General features: G+C 43.8%; 1 protein-coding gene across 1 annotated transcript in view; it reads left to right on the top strand.

Moving 5' to 3' along the window:
* The window catches only part of zfhx4 (zinc finger homeobox 4), a 78,873-nt gene that overhangs the window by 25,214 nt on the left and 36,748 nt on the right, over positions 1-16,911 (top strand). Inside the window, exons 5-6 of the mRNA XM_079181405.1 lie at positions 52-593; positions 15,459-15,693. Of these exons, the coding sequence (XP_079037531.1) occupies positions 52-593; positions 15,459-15,693 (777 nt within the window). The remainder of the gene's footprint in view (positions 1-51; positions 594-15,458; positions 15,694-16,911) is intronic.

Genomic DNA, 16,911 nt, shown 5'->3' with positions numbered 1-16,911 from the left:
TGGCATTCCTCTTTGCTGTCTAACCTGCTTTCTCACTCATTTTCTCCACAGTGAATAGTGACCTATCAGCGGAGTTGCGTCTTGCCAGTGGTCAACTGATGGCAGACGATCTATCCCTGGTGTCCTCTGGTGGAATGGGGGGTATGTCCTCATCCGACCCCTCCCTCTCCTCCTTGTCTCCACCTATCAACGACCCCTCACTGCGCCTCTACCAGTGTGCTGTGTGCAACTGCTACTCCACGGACAACCTGGAGGCTCTCAACGCCCACGTCAGTGCCGAGCGTTCTTTGCCCGAAGAGGAGTGGCGCTGCGTGGTTGGCGACGTCTACCAGTGCAAGCTCTGCAGCTACAACACCCAGCTTAAGGCCAACTTTCAGCTGCACTGCAAGACAGACAAGCACATGCAGAAGCACCAGCTGGTGGCCCACATCAAGGAGGGAGGCAAAGCCAACCAGTGGAGATTAAAGTGTGTGGCCATTGGCAACCCTGTGCACCTCAAGTGCAATGCCTGTGACTACTACAGCAACAGCGTGGACAAACTGAGACTACATGCCACCAACCAGAGGCATGAAGCTGCCATCCGCCTCTATAAGGTAAAAACACATTATTATTTTTGTCAGACTGACATTATATATAATATAAAGCTATAATAGCATTCTTACTGGTATGCAACTCAGGGGAACACCATTCATTTTAAGGTCAGCTTTTTCAAAAAAAGCACATGTTTTTGTTTACAAAGAATTTGCCCCATCCTGTTAACTGCACTGTCACATGGATATAAGTTTCCCATGAGAATGGAATGACCGAGATAGAAAAGGTCACTGGTAGAGCACCCGGGATGATTTCCATCGGATATGGGTATATGACCAGCTGGCACTACTGATACTATTAATTATACACAAGTCACGTACTGTCAGCAAGTTTAAAATGTTTGAAAGTTTTGATTATCTTCAGCTGTCCGTTCAGCTTGTTTTTTCCCAGCTGTAAATAATTCTGGAATAATTCAAGAATGTGCTTTCATAGTAGGACAGAGTCGATAACAACTTCAGTTTAAACATTTAAAGTAGATCACATTCTATTGATAACTTAAAGAAACAAACATTATACACATATTTGTATATAATATTTTTATTTTTAATTAATGTAAAAACTATTACTTCTACTACTTTGTTGTGAAAGTATACACATATATAAGTTTATTTTATTAAATAGATTTCATCAAACAGACGTTCATGTGATCATTTATGTACACATTCACACAGTTCTTCAGCAGACAAACACGATAGGGGAACCTTTTTTTGCTTGGGAATATGTAGTCGTGACTTGTCATAACGTTACCAAACTAGTTGCCCAGCAGAGCAGTGAACTCATACAACTTAACTAATTAAACACTTCACTATCTGAGCAATACACAGTTCCTGCAAAGAAATTCCAACACAACCAATATCTGGCATCTTTCTTCTCTCCAATGTATTTAAGGTGATTTAGTTTGTCAGATGTCTCCTTCAGCTTAATTAGATGCTGTTACATTTCAGAAGCCTCGACCTACTGTCCTGTAGGATCAAGTGCATTACATTAATGAGGTTTCTTTACTACTGTACGCAACATTTGGCAGTGGGAGGTGTTTGTTTGTGTATCCGTGTGTGGGTGTGTATGTTGTGCCTTAAATGTAGAGACAACAGTAGTAAGAGGATATACAAATGTGTTCTATTGATTTTTTTTAAAGTAAAATATACAACTAAAATTGTATTACTTGTCCGGACACTTTTGTATTATAATAATAAGCTTGCTCACAATTATTTAGTCTCATTCTCAAAGTATGATTTATTTTTTGGAATAGATGTAAAATTTCAGCAGTAAATTTTACATCTATTCAAAAGATGTAAAACCAGAAGTGTTTGGTCAAGGTTTTGCATGTCCCAAGTAAGACTCAAGTATTTTCAATCAAGTCCCGAGTCAACTCCCAAGTCAAGAGAGCCAAGTCGCGAGTCAAGTCAAATACTTTTTAATCTCTAGGCTTGGGGGAAGGTATCAAGTATTTTCAAGTCTAAAGGCTTAAGTCCAAGTTAAGTCAAAAGTCATTGGTGTTAAAGTCCAAGTCGAGTTGCAAGTCTTTTTTGATTTTGTCAAAGTCTGGAGTCATCACATTTGTGGCTCGAGTCTGACTCGAATGCAAGTCATGATGTGACTCAAGTCCACATCGATGCAAGAAACTAAGATAAAATGGGAATCTGCAACATTACATTTATAAAGTGTGTCTTACTCCATAGACCCACACATAATTTCAATCTTTTTTTGGTGAAAGATGTTCCTGCATTACACAGTGATCTTAAAGGAATTGCATTTATTCAGAAATCTGTGTCTGATTCTTACTTACAGTTCCAAGCCTTGAGTGGATTAAGCACACTGGCATTCTTAAGGTTATTTAAAACAGTCGTAGTTGACTTAAACAGGATGTACGTATTGACATAGGATTGGTCGGCAATTTGGCCAGGCTGAACTTGGCATGGGATGAGTTGGAGATGTCTATCCTCAGGGATTGTTCACTAATTGCACTGAAATATTTACAATATATGAATTCTTAACAACAGTGCTGCTTGCACATTGGCCCACATATAGCTAACCTATAGGATCAGCTTGATTAGCCCACACTAATCAGATTCTCCTTACTGTCAGAGGAAGACTTAAGCATCGGTGTGTGTGTGTGTGTGTGTGTGTGTGTGTGTGTGTGTGTGTGTGTGTGTGTGTGTGTGTGTGTGTGTGTGTGTGTGTGTGTGTGTGTGTGTCTTTGTGTATGCCTGTGGGCCTACATTTTAGAGTGTTGAGCTACTCTTGGCAGTTGTTGATTTAAAATGAGGCAATAGGCAAATAGTTGAACACTGGCAGCTATGTAATCGTGCAAATATAGCTATTTATATCAGTTATGATTAAATGTACAAACCAAAAAGTACAATCAATCAACAGCTCAGAAATATAACAAAGAGGCTTTCCTAATTTAGATCTCATTTTGCTTTCCAAGAAACATAAGTAAAGCAGAGGAGTAAAGTTGTAGGTTTGTGCAGGCAAGCGAGAGTCATCCGAATGCCCCCTCCGTGCACCCATACACCCCTGTACCTCATCTACCCACCCACCCGCCTACCCCACAGGCCTCAACAAATCTGTTCCACAGATGACGCTTTTAATGCCTCTGGCAGAAATCCCACTATTTTACCCTTGGACATGTGGTATTAAAGCAGAGAGAGGCCGAAAGAAAGCATAGAGCAGCAGAGCAGAGGCAGAGGGAAAAAAAATCATTTCTTTATTTGACCAGAAAAACACCTCTCCTTTTATGTATTGGCAGAGGTGAAAAGCACATGGGGATGGAGGTAGCTTGGCCGGGCACATAAAAGATCCGAGTGTTGACGACTTTACCATCTGTTTTTTTGGAAAGACAGAATATCTTTATGGCATGGGAAAGCATTTGAAGATACAAACAAAAAGCATATTCAGGAGATTTTATGGCTGCTTTGTAGCAGCAATGGAGTACTTCTAAGGGGAATTGAGAGTTTGAAAGCGTTTTTTTTCCCAGACTTTGAAACTGCAAGAGGCAAATGACATTAACAGCATATGGACATCAAGTCATCTGGTGTCCAGGGCACAGCAGGTGGCGCAGGAAGTCATACGCCTTATATGGAAAAAGCGGAGGTCCACGCCTTGCTGCTTATTGGAGAGGAAACTTAGGAAATCTGATTGGTTTGCTTCTGACAGTCTACCGCACGGGGTGTTTTTTTTCACATTATCTCTCATGATACAAATGTATGTTAGTGTGTAAAAGTGTGCATAGAACCATACATTAGTATTATCACAGCTGCCAAGTGCAAATCTTTATCCCCTGGAAACACTTTAAAAAACAAAATGGAAGATGTTTTAATGTAGCGTTTGTACGTTAGCCCCCTGTGAGGTAAGCTCTGCATTAAATGTTGCCTTGGCATAGCGTGTCCATAGCTGGCCTGGCTCATGTTTGCCTTAGCATCGAGTATGATGATGTATGGCTTCGTTATGATTTTTAATAACAAACACTGGCCTTAATACACATGGAGACAGGAGTAAATCTGTCATTGCCATTCACAAGTGCTGCAGGGCTAAGTAGGGGGTTTAGTTTGTAGTGAGCATGTGTGTTTGTGTGTGTGTGTGTCCACAGAGCTTTGAGGTTTAGAACTGGGCTGTGCTTGCCCCTGGGTCATTAGAATTTGAGAATGTTCATGGTCAATGTGGCATGGTCAAGGACCACACACACACACATGTACACACACACACACTCTCTGTCTCATAGGCCATGGCACCTGTTTCTCAGATGGCTGTCCGAATGAATCTTTAACTGTCCTCAGCCACCACCACCCCACCCCTGTCTGTCTGTCCAGCTTTCCGTCATAATTCAAGCGGAAATGGACATCCGGGGTCCACTGCACATTTCCATATCTCTGTTTTTCTTTTCATTTTTTTCCCTCCTCACGCTCTCTTTTGAACTCGTAGGCTTATAAAATGCTCAACTTTTTTACGATAGAGATGGATGGAGAGAGGGAGGAGAGACATTTGGATATAGCGCTTTGTTAGTGGGACATACAGAGAATGAGAACAGAGATAGAAGGTGACGCTTTCTGACGTTGTCTCCCACTTTTTCACTCCCTCCATTCTTACCCACTCTCTTTGTTTTGTCTCTGACTGTCTCGTTCTCCCATTGTCTCTCTCTTTTTCTATCTCTCCCTTGGGGAGCCACAGATAGGCCATCTCATTACCCATGATCCTCTTGGCAACACCATGGCCGGGAAATGAGGGGTGGGGGGAATTAAATGAGGGAGGTGGTGGAAGGAGGGAGGGATGAAGGGAAAAGAAGAAGAAGAGGAAAGGGGGCTGATTTATACATGCATCAAAAGGAGAGTGTCCTTTTCTCATTTTCCTTATCATCTCCTTTGTATTTTTTTTTCTTATTTCTTTTCGCTTTTTTTCATCAACCATGTTTTTTTTCTTTCAATCGCCCAACTCTGCCCCCCCCCTCCATCACGTTTTATTCTCCTCCATCTCCCTCAGATGGCGATGGCTGTGCTTATGCATCTGTGATATTAAGTCTACTGCTGTGCCTTGGCTATTAGCAAGGGTCAACCCTGCCCACTCTCATTTGAAAATCAAATAGCCTTATATATATGCAGCCCAAATTATTGGGCTGTCATTTGGACGCGTGGGATGGGGAACTGGACAGCAGATTGACTCCCATAGATTTGCATAAAAAGCCATTGTGCCTGTCCCCGGAATAGAAAAAGAGACTGGATCTATTTCAAATGCGTGGCGTCATTTATGACACACACACATACATGCATATGTGATACAGAGGTATGGTATTACATAAATTCATAGAGACACACTCACACATACAGTAACTGCGCTCACATACAATTGTAGTCGTGGTTATCAAGTTTCCATTTTCCACAGCCCATGTCTGCTTGTTCCAGACACTGGCTCTTGATCACTGCGTCCTTGTCTCGCAGACAGACCTCAAGACTTTCTCTTGAAAAAGGAATATTTGCAGAGACTTCACACTAGATGCTACTTGACTGCAAGACATAGATTTTCATGTTCTGTCACTGAGACTGATGATGCAGCCAGCCGCCGAGAGTTCAACGCTGTGAACCTGACCAGACGAATGAATTCACTTCAGTGTTTTTGCCAGAAAGGTTGTCTCTCTCTCTGTCTGTGTGTCTCTTCATTTTTTACTTCGACAAGTTGTTCTTTTTCTCTCTCTCTCTCTCTCTCTCTCTCTCTCGCTCTCTCTCTCTCTCTCTCTCTCTCTCTGTGCGAGGCAAAGAGATGCCGGTTAGTAGATTATTCAAATCGTCTCCTCTTTCACCTGCGTGGAGATTACAATGGAAATCTCTCAGAGGTCCGTGGGTGAATTGGGGGATGGAGGGTGGTGGCTAATTAAAGCATAAAAGCAGGTGTGTTTGTGTGTCTATGCTGTTGCTTTGTGTGTTTGACGGAAAGGTTTGAATGGATGGTCTTCCCCACCCTTCCCCCTTCTTCCCAATAATCCTCATAGATATTAATAAGAGTTTTGCCCATTCTCTCTCCAACGCCTTAAACAGATGGTCAGCAAAGCATTAGTGTGTAAGTGTGTGTGTGTGTGTGTGTGTGTGTGTGTGTGTGTGTGTGTGTGTGTGTTCAATGTCCAGCTTTGGTCCAGCTCCTGATTGACACTCATTCGTAATGTTTAATTACCCTAGCCAGCTTCCCCCTCCTCTCCTTTCTACTTCTCGACCCTCCGGTGAATTAGTTAAGGCAGGCAGACTGCGATGGTAGAAGCCTTCTTTTCTTCCCTTTGCAAGGTGTGTTTCTCTTGTCAGTGTAAGACAAAGACAAAGACAGGACTGTTTTTCTCATATTAATAGCCAGATGTGATCCTCTTCATAATCATCCCCACTCCTCTCTAAGCTGTGGGTCATTTAGGCAAGGCCGGGCCGGGGCCAAGCCATTTGTCCGTGTGTAGGGGACTGTGAAGCAGATCGGGTCTGACAGGTATGGGAACGATAGCAGAGAGAGATGGGGTGGGGGGGGTGGGGGGGGAGGGGGGCTCTGGGTCTTCCAGACCACCAGAAGGAAGGGAACATTGCAGGGATGCAGGAACAAAAGAAGCTAGCAGGAGTTTGTCTTTTTTTGTCTTTTTTTTCCCTCGGCTCATTTGAACCCTCCCACCCTCGCGATATCCCCAACACCCCCCCAAATACACACTTCCCTCCTCCTCCTCCTCCTCCTTCCATCCTTCCACCCCCTACTCAGACACTTGTCTTCCTCCTCCTTTTTTCCATCCTCAACTCCTCCCTATTACTTCTTCTCTCTGGGGTCTTGATCATCCTGTTGGGACAAAGATAACAAGAGTGTTTTTAAAAAAGAAAAAAAAAAGACGAAAAAAGGATTCATCAAAGCGGGCGCATGATCTCAAATATGATCTCCCGGGGCACGTTGCCTTCACTTTTGATACCTTGATTTGATCAGAGCTGACATGGGAGCGAGATCAGATAAATATTTTTTGTAAGTTCATTAGCGTTACTTTTGATATCACCTGACACTAAAATGCGTGCCTAATTTGTGTGAAAGTTGTCTTAGAAATCATACACTCGTAATGTTTTACGTGCCAATTAGGGACAACTAGGTGTTCTATTCTTAAAATAGTCTGAAATATTAAACCAGCTTTAGAATGGTATTTAGATAGAACAATAACTAACTTCCCCTCTCATGAAGCTATCAGGATATTGATATGGACAAAGTTGAACTGAAATACTCCTCAACGCCTTTCCAAATCAATAATCAATCGATTGGAGGTAATTGTGCCTTCCTTGGAATGGTCCCAAGTCTCTCTCTCTCTCTGTCGCTTTCTCTCTCCTTCTCACACTCTCTCTGTTATTATCAGCATGTGGCCCAGTATTCGGCCTTTCAGCATTCCAGCTGTAATTGATTTTAACCATTAGGTGCTCAGTGAATAGATAAGTAGTGGGAGATATTCGATTAATACGGTGAAAAAAAGAGACAAGGATGAAAAGAGAGGGAGAACGAGGCCGGGAGAAGGATTGAGGGATGTTGTCGGACAGCTAGAGAAAGAGGAACTGACCTGTCCTGCTGTCTATCCGTCTCTACCACTAGTCTTCCATCCTTGCAGCGGCACAATACCACTGACCTCCTGTGAGTTCAAGCAGCTTAGTTTCTGCGAGTAATCCTTAATGCTTTGAAATAGACCTGATAGAAAGCCCACTTACTTGTTCGGGATTAATGTGGGTTGGGTTGGGTTGGGGGGGTTCTGAGTTTTTCGGCACATATAGTTAAATTAACCCATTGGAATTATCATATTCAACTCTAATTGTGGAGTTATTTGTTCTGGGATCAGGACCGGACTGTCTTTAAAAGCATGTTGCACTTTATCGGCAGACAGATGGGAGACTTCCATTTAACATTGTTGTATAATATCGGCCTCATGCATTAATACCCTTCTATAATGTTTATGTTTAGGTTTACTACTGTGGCCAAAGCCTTATTATTCCTTTCAGTAGTTGCCCATCCCCTACAGGGGCCATTTTGAATCTGAGTGCAGCTGAGGCTTGCTTTCCCACTGTTTTCTGAAGATATAAGTCTGAGGTTTTTTTTTTGTACTCTGTTCTTTCTCCTCTTTTCCTCATTCTGGCAGGAGTGTAGGTTAGGACTAGGGGTAGGGGTGGATGGCGGGGGGGGGGGGGGGGGGGGGGGGGGGGAACAAAGGCAAACATTTGAGTAATCTTCAAAGAGCCCATTGGTATGTTGAGTGGACGCTGGTATGCGGACTGCGGCTGAGGCTTTTTCAAGGGAAAACAATATCCTTCCTTTAGACGGCCGTGGCCTGGGCAAACACTACCAGCCAGGCGACTGCCCAGTGCTGCCACCGCTATCAGCTTAACTCCCCCCCCCTCCCCACGAACCCCCTTCCCTGGCTTACGCAGAAAATGGTAGGGTCCTCTATGTTGCCGGAACAGCACAAAGCTCATCATTATGGGTTTATGGGGGTAGACGGATCGTGTCGGAAACTGTGACAGAAAATTGTTATCTCTGTGAGAGACAGTCACTATTTAAATGTCTTGAGTTCGGATGAAGAGGGATAAAGCAGACAGAAAGAGAGAGAGACGCTCCTCCGCCTTGTATAGTCGGGAGGGATCAAGTGTGCCATCTTGTAGGTCAACTGCAAGGCATTTGATTTCCTGTGGCAATATGCAAAACGGTGCAACTGAAGAGGTGCCTTCATTGTGCTCTGCCTGGCAGAGGTACTCCAGTGTGTGCACACACACTTATAAACAGCTTTTACATACGACAAGTCCCATTGTTTCTAAGTAATAAGGCCTAAATATTATATTTACTTTTAGGACGTTCAAGATTCTGTTGCTTTATACATAGTATTATGTAGTATTTAAACTTAGTTAGATTAAGCAAGGCATGTGTGTAGTGATATAGCTATCAGAAAACTATCATGAGCACTGGTTTGATAAATACAGCTCTAACAAGAAAGAAGCAGACAGTCTGCCATTTTGTGACAGTTTCAAAATGAATTCCCTTTGTCCAGTAATCACTAGCCATTTTCTCACGAGGATCCACCCCAGGGATAATTTCTCCCATTTCTCTGTCATTAGCAGGACCTGGTATTAGGCTTGTGTTTTGTTCCCTGTACCTTTTGTTTTGTGCTAAGTGAAACCATGCGACAGGGTAGGGGCTAACTGGAAAACAATACTCCCCTTCACAGGCTCAGGAATGTGTAATTAGTGATTTGAACCCGACTACACTCGTCTAGATTCTTCCCTATCATTCTCTCTCTCTCCATCTCTTTTTCTTTTGTTCTCTCAGTTATAGATTCCCAGTCTCTTTGCCTCTCAATCTATCGGTTAGTTTCTCTCACTGTATGTTTCTGTCATTCATTTTGTCTAACTATCTCTAATAGACATTTTTCAGCAAGTCTCCATTACAAACACAGTGGAGAAAAACAAACTTGGCAAAAATTGCTGCTCCCTTCGGCACCAAAGTTATTTTCCCTTCTCTTCCATTTCAGTTTTAGTTAAATATAACAACGTCAGTGCAGTACAAACCTCTTTGATGGTACCAGCCAATAAGCTGAAGCCCTCTTTATTTTTGTTTTTCTCCTCGTCTTTCATAGATCCTGTCAATTAGGCCTTGCCTTGATTTCCCAAAAGCATCTTTGCATGTCGGAAAAAATGGAAAATGATGAACCCTACCCAAAAGCATGTCAGTATTTCAGCAATACCACTCCCATTGCACAGCACTGGAAAAAGATAATCCCACAAGCATGTTAGCATTTCAATGATCTTGATCTCAGCGTTTTATGATCTCTGTGCCATTGTGAGTTGATGGAAAAGATAATCTCAGCTGCAATATGGTTTAGAGAAATGGGGAGGTCTGGTCAGTCTCACCTGACTGTGATGGAGACAAGCGGGGGCTTTTAGACCCTAATGGGCTAAGGTCAGGATGGCTAATAGGGAGTAAGTGGCTGAGCCATGCTGTCTAAATCTAATGCTAATGTAAATAGTGATCCATTTTCATGGGGGGTGGAGGTGAGCTAGCTTTCAAGACACCTAACACACATACATGCACCAGTGAGTAAGAAAGATTTGTCCTGGTGTCTCTGTCTCTTACAATCTATAAAACATGAGGTGACTGTGCTAGAGACGCAAAGAACGGTATTTCCTACACATTCATTGACTAAGACCAGAATAAATGGATCATGTTGTAAATCAACAAGAGTGTATTTTTCTTGAGTGCATAGAGAAAGTAATAGATCGAGAGTCAGGAGGGATTTTTCCAAACGAGGGACCACAGGTCAGGAAGCTGTGAACTTCAGATTGACCTTTGCCCCATACGTCAGACACACTTACGTCACCGCTACAAGTGTGTGTGTGCGTGTGTTTTTGTGTGTGTGTGTGTGTGTGTGTGTGTGTGTGTGTGTGTGTGCGCAAAGCCTCATCACTATTGCTTCCTCATATTTTCTGCTGACAAATCGCAAAGATTAAAGAAGTGGAGTGAAAAAGAGGGAAAGAACAAGTTGAAGGAAAGCAAAAAGTGACAGCACAGAAGCGGGGAAGAGAGCGGCAGGAAGCTAGTGCGAAAGTCTCGCTTGCCGGCCATTATGCGTTGGATGCTTATTATCATTGGGTGACCTAAGCTAAGATCGCCCACAGGCCCTGCACCTCATGGACGGGCCCTAGAGCTCCGATCGCATGTGACTGCCAGCAGGCACAGCCCGAGAGAAACAGGAGGAGGTCATTTAGCTCTGGGAAATATTTTTCTTTGCATTAACGAAAGGGAGAACCCTGGTAGTAAAGAAAGTGAAGATGGCCATCAGGAAAGAAAAGAAGGTCATATAGGTCAGGGGGATTGTTTTACTTCTCCAGTATCCTCAGATCACACACAGTGAGAGTGAGAGAGAGAGAGAGAAAAGCAGGAGATGTGTCCGTATATGTGTGCATATGCAATGTGCACTCAGCACTTTTTGTATGTGGCCACCATTTGCACATTTGTTTTTGTGCGTGTGCAGCACGGAATCTGTCTCTACGCTATATTCGCTGCTCTCTTTATCTGTGGAAGCGAGGTGGCACATACCTGGGCCCTCAGCATCTCTTTTCAGCAGTGAAGTCTGCCAGCAAATCCATTGGAAGTGATCTTGCGTTACATCTATGTCTTGGGGGCTGAGCGGCGGTTACCAGTAACATGTGTTAGAGAGGCGGTAGCACCGATGGAATTCTACACTTGGCAGCCTTCCAGGCAGCGCTGGTATGTGTTTAGAATACTTTCAAGGAACAAAACACGCTTTTGTTGTTTGCTGGGCCAAGTGGGGCTGTTTTTGTCTCCGATGGCCCCCGGGGGCCCAGGGGATCGCACCGGAAGCTGGTGACGTTCCAAAAAGAAGGTATACCCAACAACAAGCTCTCTGCTTCCCCTAAAAAAAACACTGATGAAAGGAGATACAAAAGGTTTTCATGCATGCACATACTCTCAGCGGACACAAATAGAGAACAAGGATGTATGTAGTGATTCTTTACATATAAAACACGTACACACATGCTCTGACACACACACACACACTGGTTATTAAGAAATAGCTGCAGTAGCAGGGTTCTTATTTTCCGTATGTGTTCATTAGCTGACTGGTTCTACAGTTAATGACAGGAAAGAGTCATGTTTGTACTGAATACCCTAATTTGTCATTTGGTTTATGGAGGAAAACACAGCCCGACTGCTTTGCGCTGCTTTCGAAACATTTTTGTCCTAGTAGCAGTGCACACGCACAATCACAGGCGAAGGCAAAGAGACAGACACAAAATCACACTAGTGAGGTAAAATAAGAAAAATGTAGAGTTGGAATTATTGATACATAAAAATCCCACACACACATACACACAGACAGATGCAGTAGAAGAAAAGAAGCATGAAATTATACCCCCACCCAACCGCATGCACGCACACACACACACTTTCACTTACATGTGCACGCACAGAGAGATAAAAGAAGTTGTGAGAAGATGTCTTTTGCCTTGGCTTATTAAGAATTCAGTTAATGAGGCAGCTTTGTCACCACGGATAGAACAAATGAATATGAGACAGCAGTGCTGCTTTCCTCCCCCCCAAACCCAGGGAGCGAGCGGAGGGGAGGTGTGTGCGCTTGTGTTTATGTGTGAGAAAGGTGTTTTGTAAACATCTCATTCCGCATAATGAATGCAGTCCTCTGTCATCCTCACACACACACACACACATATACATATACGCAGACACACACACACACACACACACACACACTTATACGCAGACACACACAACAGCAGCAAACCACTACACATGGGAGCTTCCCTTACCTGTCAAATTGACTCCCTTCCCCTCTCCTTATACAAGTCCCAGTGTGTGTTTGTGTGTATGTGTGTATGTCATCGACAGGGCTGACAGTGTTGTGTTTTTGACAGGTAAACAGGAAATCCCGAGTGTCATAATTTTCATTGTGTGTATGGGGGGGGGTGTATGCACACCTCCTCCACCATCCAGAGATGTCGGTGCCATGTTTAGGTCCACCCAGGGAGTGCTGTTTAGCTGGTTTTGATTGGCCCACAGGGAGCGTTAGCTTATTTGGTTGTTTGCCAAACACTAATCCCTAACAATTAACCACCAGGCACTCTGGAGAGGTGCCATATTGACAGGGATGGGCCTTTTTGCCATCCAGCACACACACACACACACACACATACACACGCGTATGACACAAATGCATGTACAGCACATATACACACACACAAATCAGCTGCGGCATAAATTACATACACGTTTCAAGCAGAGACACACAGGCGCAAACCCAGGAGCAGGAACAGTGTGTTTGTGTGTTTGAATATGCATTACACAGCCCACGCCTGGCAGGAGTCAAAGTGCTCCTTTAAAAGTTCATAAATCATGGATGTTCTGGCCTGTGATCACCAGACCGCCTGCCTTTCAGGCCTGCAGAGTGCCAGAGAGCGACAGACAGCCCTCTAGTTTAGGTCTTAAACAAACCCTCTGGAATGTGCTGATGGGGAGAGAATTAATATTAGGCCTAAACCTATCTGGCAGCCCGGTTCAACCCCAAGTATATCATCCAGCTACTCGCCTCAGATCCTCAAAACAAATAGAATATACGTTCTGACATGGTTGGATGTGAAGCGTCCTATGCCATTACTGATTGATATGAACATTTTAATTTGGAACCAGTGCAGTTACCTTAATGGCCATGTCATTAGGAACCACTGGTAACCCTCTACATCCTGATAGGACTCTCAACTATCATGTCTCCTCTGCAAAGAAAAAAACACTCACATAACACAGCACCGTTCCAATGAGCTTTTCTTCTGTAGCCGTTGTCAATATAATAGGTTGTCATTGGAGGAAAGAAAGGCCTCGTTTGATTACTAGTTTTTCATTCAATTCTAAATACCCACACTTCTAGCAGATTGGTCATAAAAAAAGTATATTGGAGTGTAGTCCAGACAGGATTGAATTGTGAAAGAACAAATATCACACAAAACAAATATCACACATTATGTTTATAATAATGATTGATGTGGATGGTGGGGATATATGCAAGTATAGGGGCTTTTGTGTGTGGTGTCTAGCATATGGCATGGATGAGAGGCCAGAACAAGATGATTGGTCCATCCATCCTTTTTCTGCCGCATATCCTGGGCTCGGGTCTTAATACTTTAACTCCTTCACTTTGGCCAGCAACTCACTCCCAACCGGGAGGGAGCAATCCACAGTTTTTCTAGCAGCAAAACATGATTGGTAGCATTTAAAAACGTATTGTTCGAAAGAATTTGAAAAAAATGTGTCAGATTTATATTTCAATGAAAAGACATGAACTCAAATATTCTTGTGAATGCATCTTTGCGTGTTTGTGATTTGCTGTATGTGCGTTTGCTTGCATGAGCACACGTGTGTGTGTGTGTGGTTTCCACGGTAAGGCTCAGCAGCCCAGTTCTCTTGCGAGGGAGGGAGGGGAAGAAAGAAAAGAAGCAGTGAGAGAGAGAGAGAGAAAGAGAAGGAGCAAGGGAGGCCTCCTTTCACAGAGAAACAAAGATAGCTGTAATTAATGGCCCTGAGCTCTGGACTAGGGGAGCTTTCTTCTGACAACTCCGACTTAATTAAAACTTAAGACTTCTGAAAGGGCCTCTGACTGCGAGGGGACGTCCCACCGTCTCGTGAGAAAAACCTCGTAAGATTTTCTACAAAAGAAAGAAAGAAGGAGAGACAGAGAGAAAAGATGTGTTAGCGGCTGTAGCTATGTTGCTAATCCCTGTTTGTCAAAGGAGGAAGAGGGAAGAGGGGGGTTAGAACTCACACACCTGCAGCTAACTGCCCCCCCATCCCCCCTGCTCTTCCTACCACACACAACATTTTTCTTTTTCCAATTTCTCTATTCTTGCTCCATATAACATGATGCTCAGGAGGAAACATTACCTCGCTCACTTTTCATGTGCTTCAAGAATGAAACATCTTCCTATGGTAGCCATGAGAGGCAGAGTAGAGTTAATACACACACACACACACACACACACACACACACACACACACGCCATGTGTATGTGTATTAATTCATGCATAGAGCCCTGCACCTGTTTCTCACATGGCTGTATGAATAAATCTTAACAAAGCATAAACTAACCTTCGTGAGCCACCTCTGTGTCTCTGTCTCTTTTCCTTGCTCTCTTTTCCTCCTCTGGGTCTTTCTCTCTCTCCCCCCTCCTTCCTCTCCCTCCACAGAGGATCAGATAATAAAAGCTTGGCCTGGTCTTTTGTTTTTGTGCATTGTTCATTAGCCCGGCAGCAACAACAGAGGCACACTTGATATGCTTGGCTTGACTGGGTGTATGGGAGTAGGGCAAGGTGGGATGGGGGCTGTGCGTGCGTGTGTTTGCGTGTGTGTGTGTGTTTGTGCACACGCACACATCGAGGTAGGGGGTAGCTTTGCAAGGCTGCAATGCCATTAAAGAGGCAACTGGAAATTAAGGGCTTGCAACTGACAGCACACGTTGAATGAGAAACCCCTGCAGCTGCCAACAATGAGCAGAGCTGGACAATGTGCATGTTAAAGACAAAAACAGTATTCTGAACTCAACCCCTTATCTGACTTTTTGTGTGTTGTTAATCTTTATGTCACCTAAAACACGTCCAGTTCATTTGGAATGTGTAGAGTCTGTAATGATGTTCTCTCTATTTGAAATTCAGAAACAAAGTTGTCTTTGTCCATGAGACTTAATCATTGCTCTGGATTGTAGGTTTTTGTAGCACTTCCCACTACTACACTACTAGCACTACTGTGACACTGTCAATGTTAAATTAAATTGAAACTGTTGTGTAACATCTGCACCCTCCTCACTTCTGTTCCACAGCACTTGCAGAAGCAAGACAGCGCGTACAGCCTGGAGTCGTGTGTCTACTACTGCGCACTGTGCGACTACTCCACCAAGGCCCGCCTCAACCTGGTGCAGCACACCCGCTCAGCTCGCCACCAGCAGAACGAAGGACTGAGGAAACTCCAGCTGCACCAGCAAGGCCTGGGAGGGGACGAGGAGGGACTGAGCTTCAACGAGTTGTTCCACGTCAAGGAGTGCCGCTCCAGCCAAGGTCTGTGCTTCCTTAACCCGCTTTGTCTGTTTGCTTTAGTTGTTGTGAGTTGGAGATTTTTGTTATTTTTAGGGCTATTTTGGGGCAGTTTTCAGGTGTCATGCGTCATTTCCCTTTTTTTTTTATTACTTTTCCTTTTTCTTCTTCAGTACACACATGCCCTGACTTTTTTGCCATTTCCTATTTGCTTGTGTTTGCAATTTTTCATATTTTAGTTAAATGCTGATTCCAGCTGTGGTGGTCAGTTGTATTTATTTGAGGTCTGATCCTTTACTCCTTATACTCCGCTCATCTCTTTTTCTCTTTTCTTGCACCACTCCCTCTTTATTCTGTCAAACCTCTCACCCTTCCTCCCTCCCTCCTTTGGCCTTCATATCCAGATCACGTCTCTCGATACAGACCCGTCCATTCCTCCTAATCTCTCCAAAATGAGCATACTGTTCCTATTAGGCTGCCGCGCTTATATGCGCAACACACACACACACACACACACACACAAACACACAGTGTCCCGTGCACAGGGACATCCCAGTCAGGCAAGCAGTCAGCTTATGAAATTTCACCTTGGGAGTATCTCATAGTGAAACGGCCTGTACACACATACGTTAGTCACACACACACATACATTACTCAAACACACACACACGTACACATACACGCACACATGCTACGGCTACACAGTCTCTCCCTGGAGTGAGCTTTCATTTCCTTTCTCATGACCAAAGCAATTTGGCTTTCATTTAAGACTCTCCGTCCTGCCAGCAGCTAATAAGTGTAACAGAACTGTAAAACATTCAGAGAGACAAAAAAAAAAAAAAAAAAAGATTAATCGTTTTTCTTTGAGTGGGGGTTGGATGGTTGGTGAGGGGTTTCAGGGTGTAACGGGAGGGGGCTACGCTGTAATTTAAACCAGAAGACCAAGAGTCAGGGTCCATTATTTAGTCATCCCTATGTTAATGCTGCCGGGAGAAAATGAGCGCTTAACTTGTTTTTGCTTTGCTTGACCTGAAGGAGCGGGTGGGATGGGTTGGCAGGGGGGGGGGGGGATAACACATTTTGAATAGCATTCCAGAATAGCATTAGTCCATACATCCATCTGTGTGTGTGTGTGTGTGTGGGTGTGTGTGTGGGTCTGTGCTCCCCAAAGTGTCCTGTTTATACTGTACATGTACTCCCAAAGCAGATGGGGGCCCAGCACTTAGAAACATATGTGAATCC

This window comes from Pholis gunnellus (genome assembly GCF_910591455.1).
Source record: "Pholis gunnellus genome assembly, chromosome: 20".
Taxonomy (NCBI): Eukaryota; Metazoa; Chordata; class Actinopteri; order Perciformes; family Pholidae; genus Pholis; species Pholis gunnellus.
This window is presented reverse-complemented; position numbering and strand designations above follow the sequence as displayed.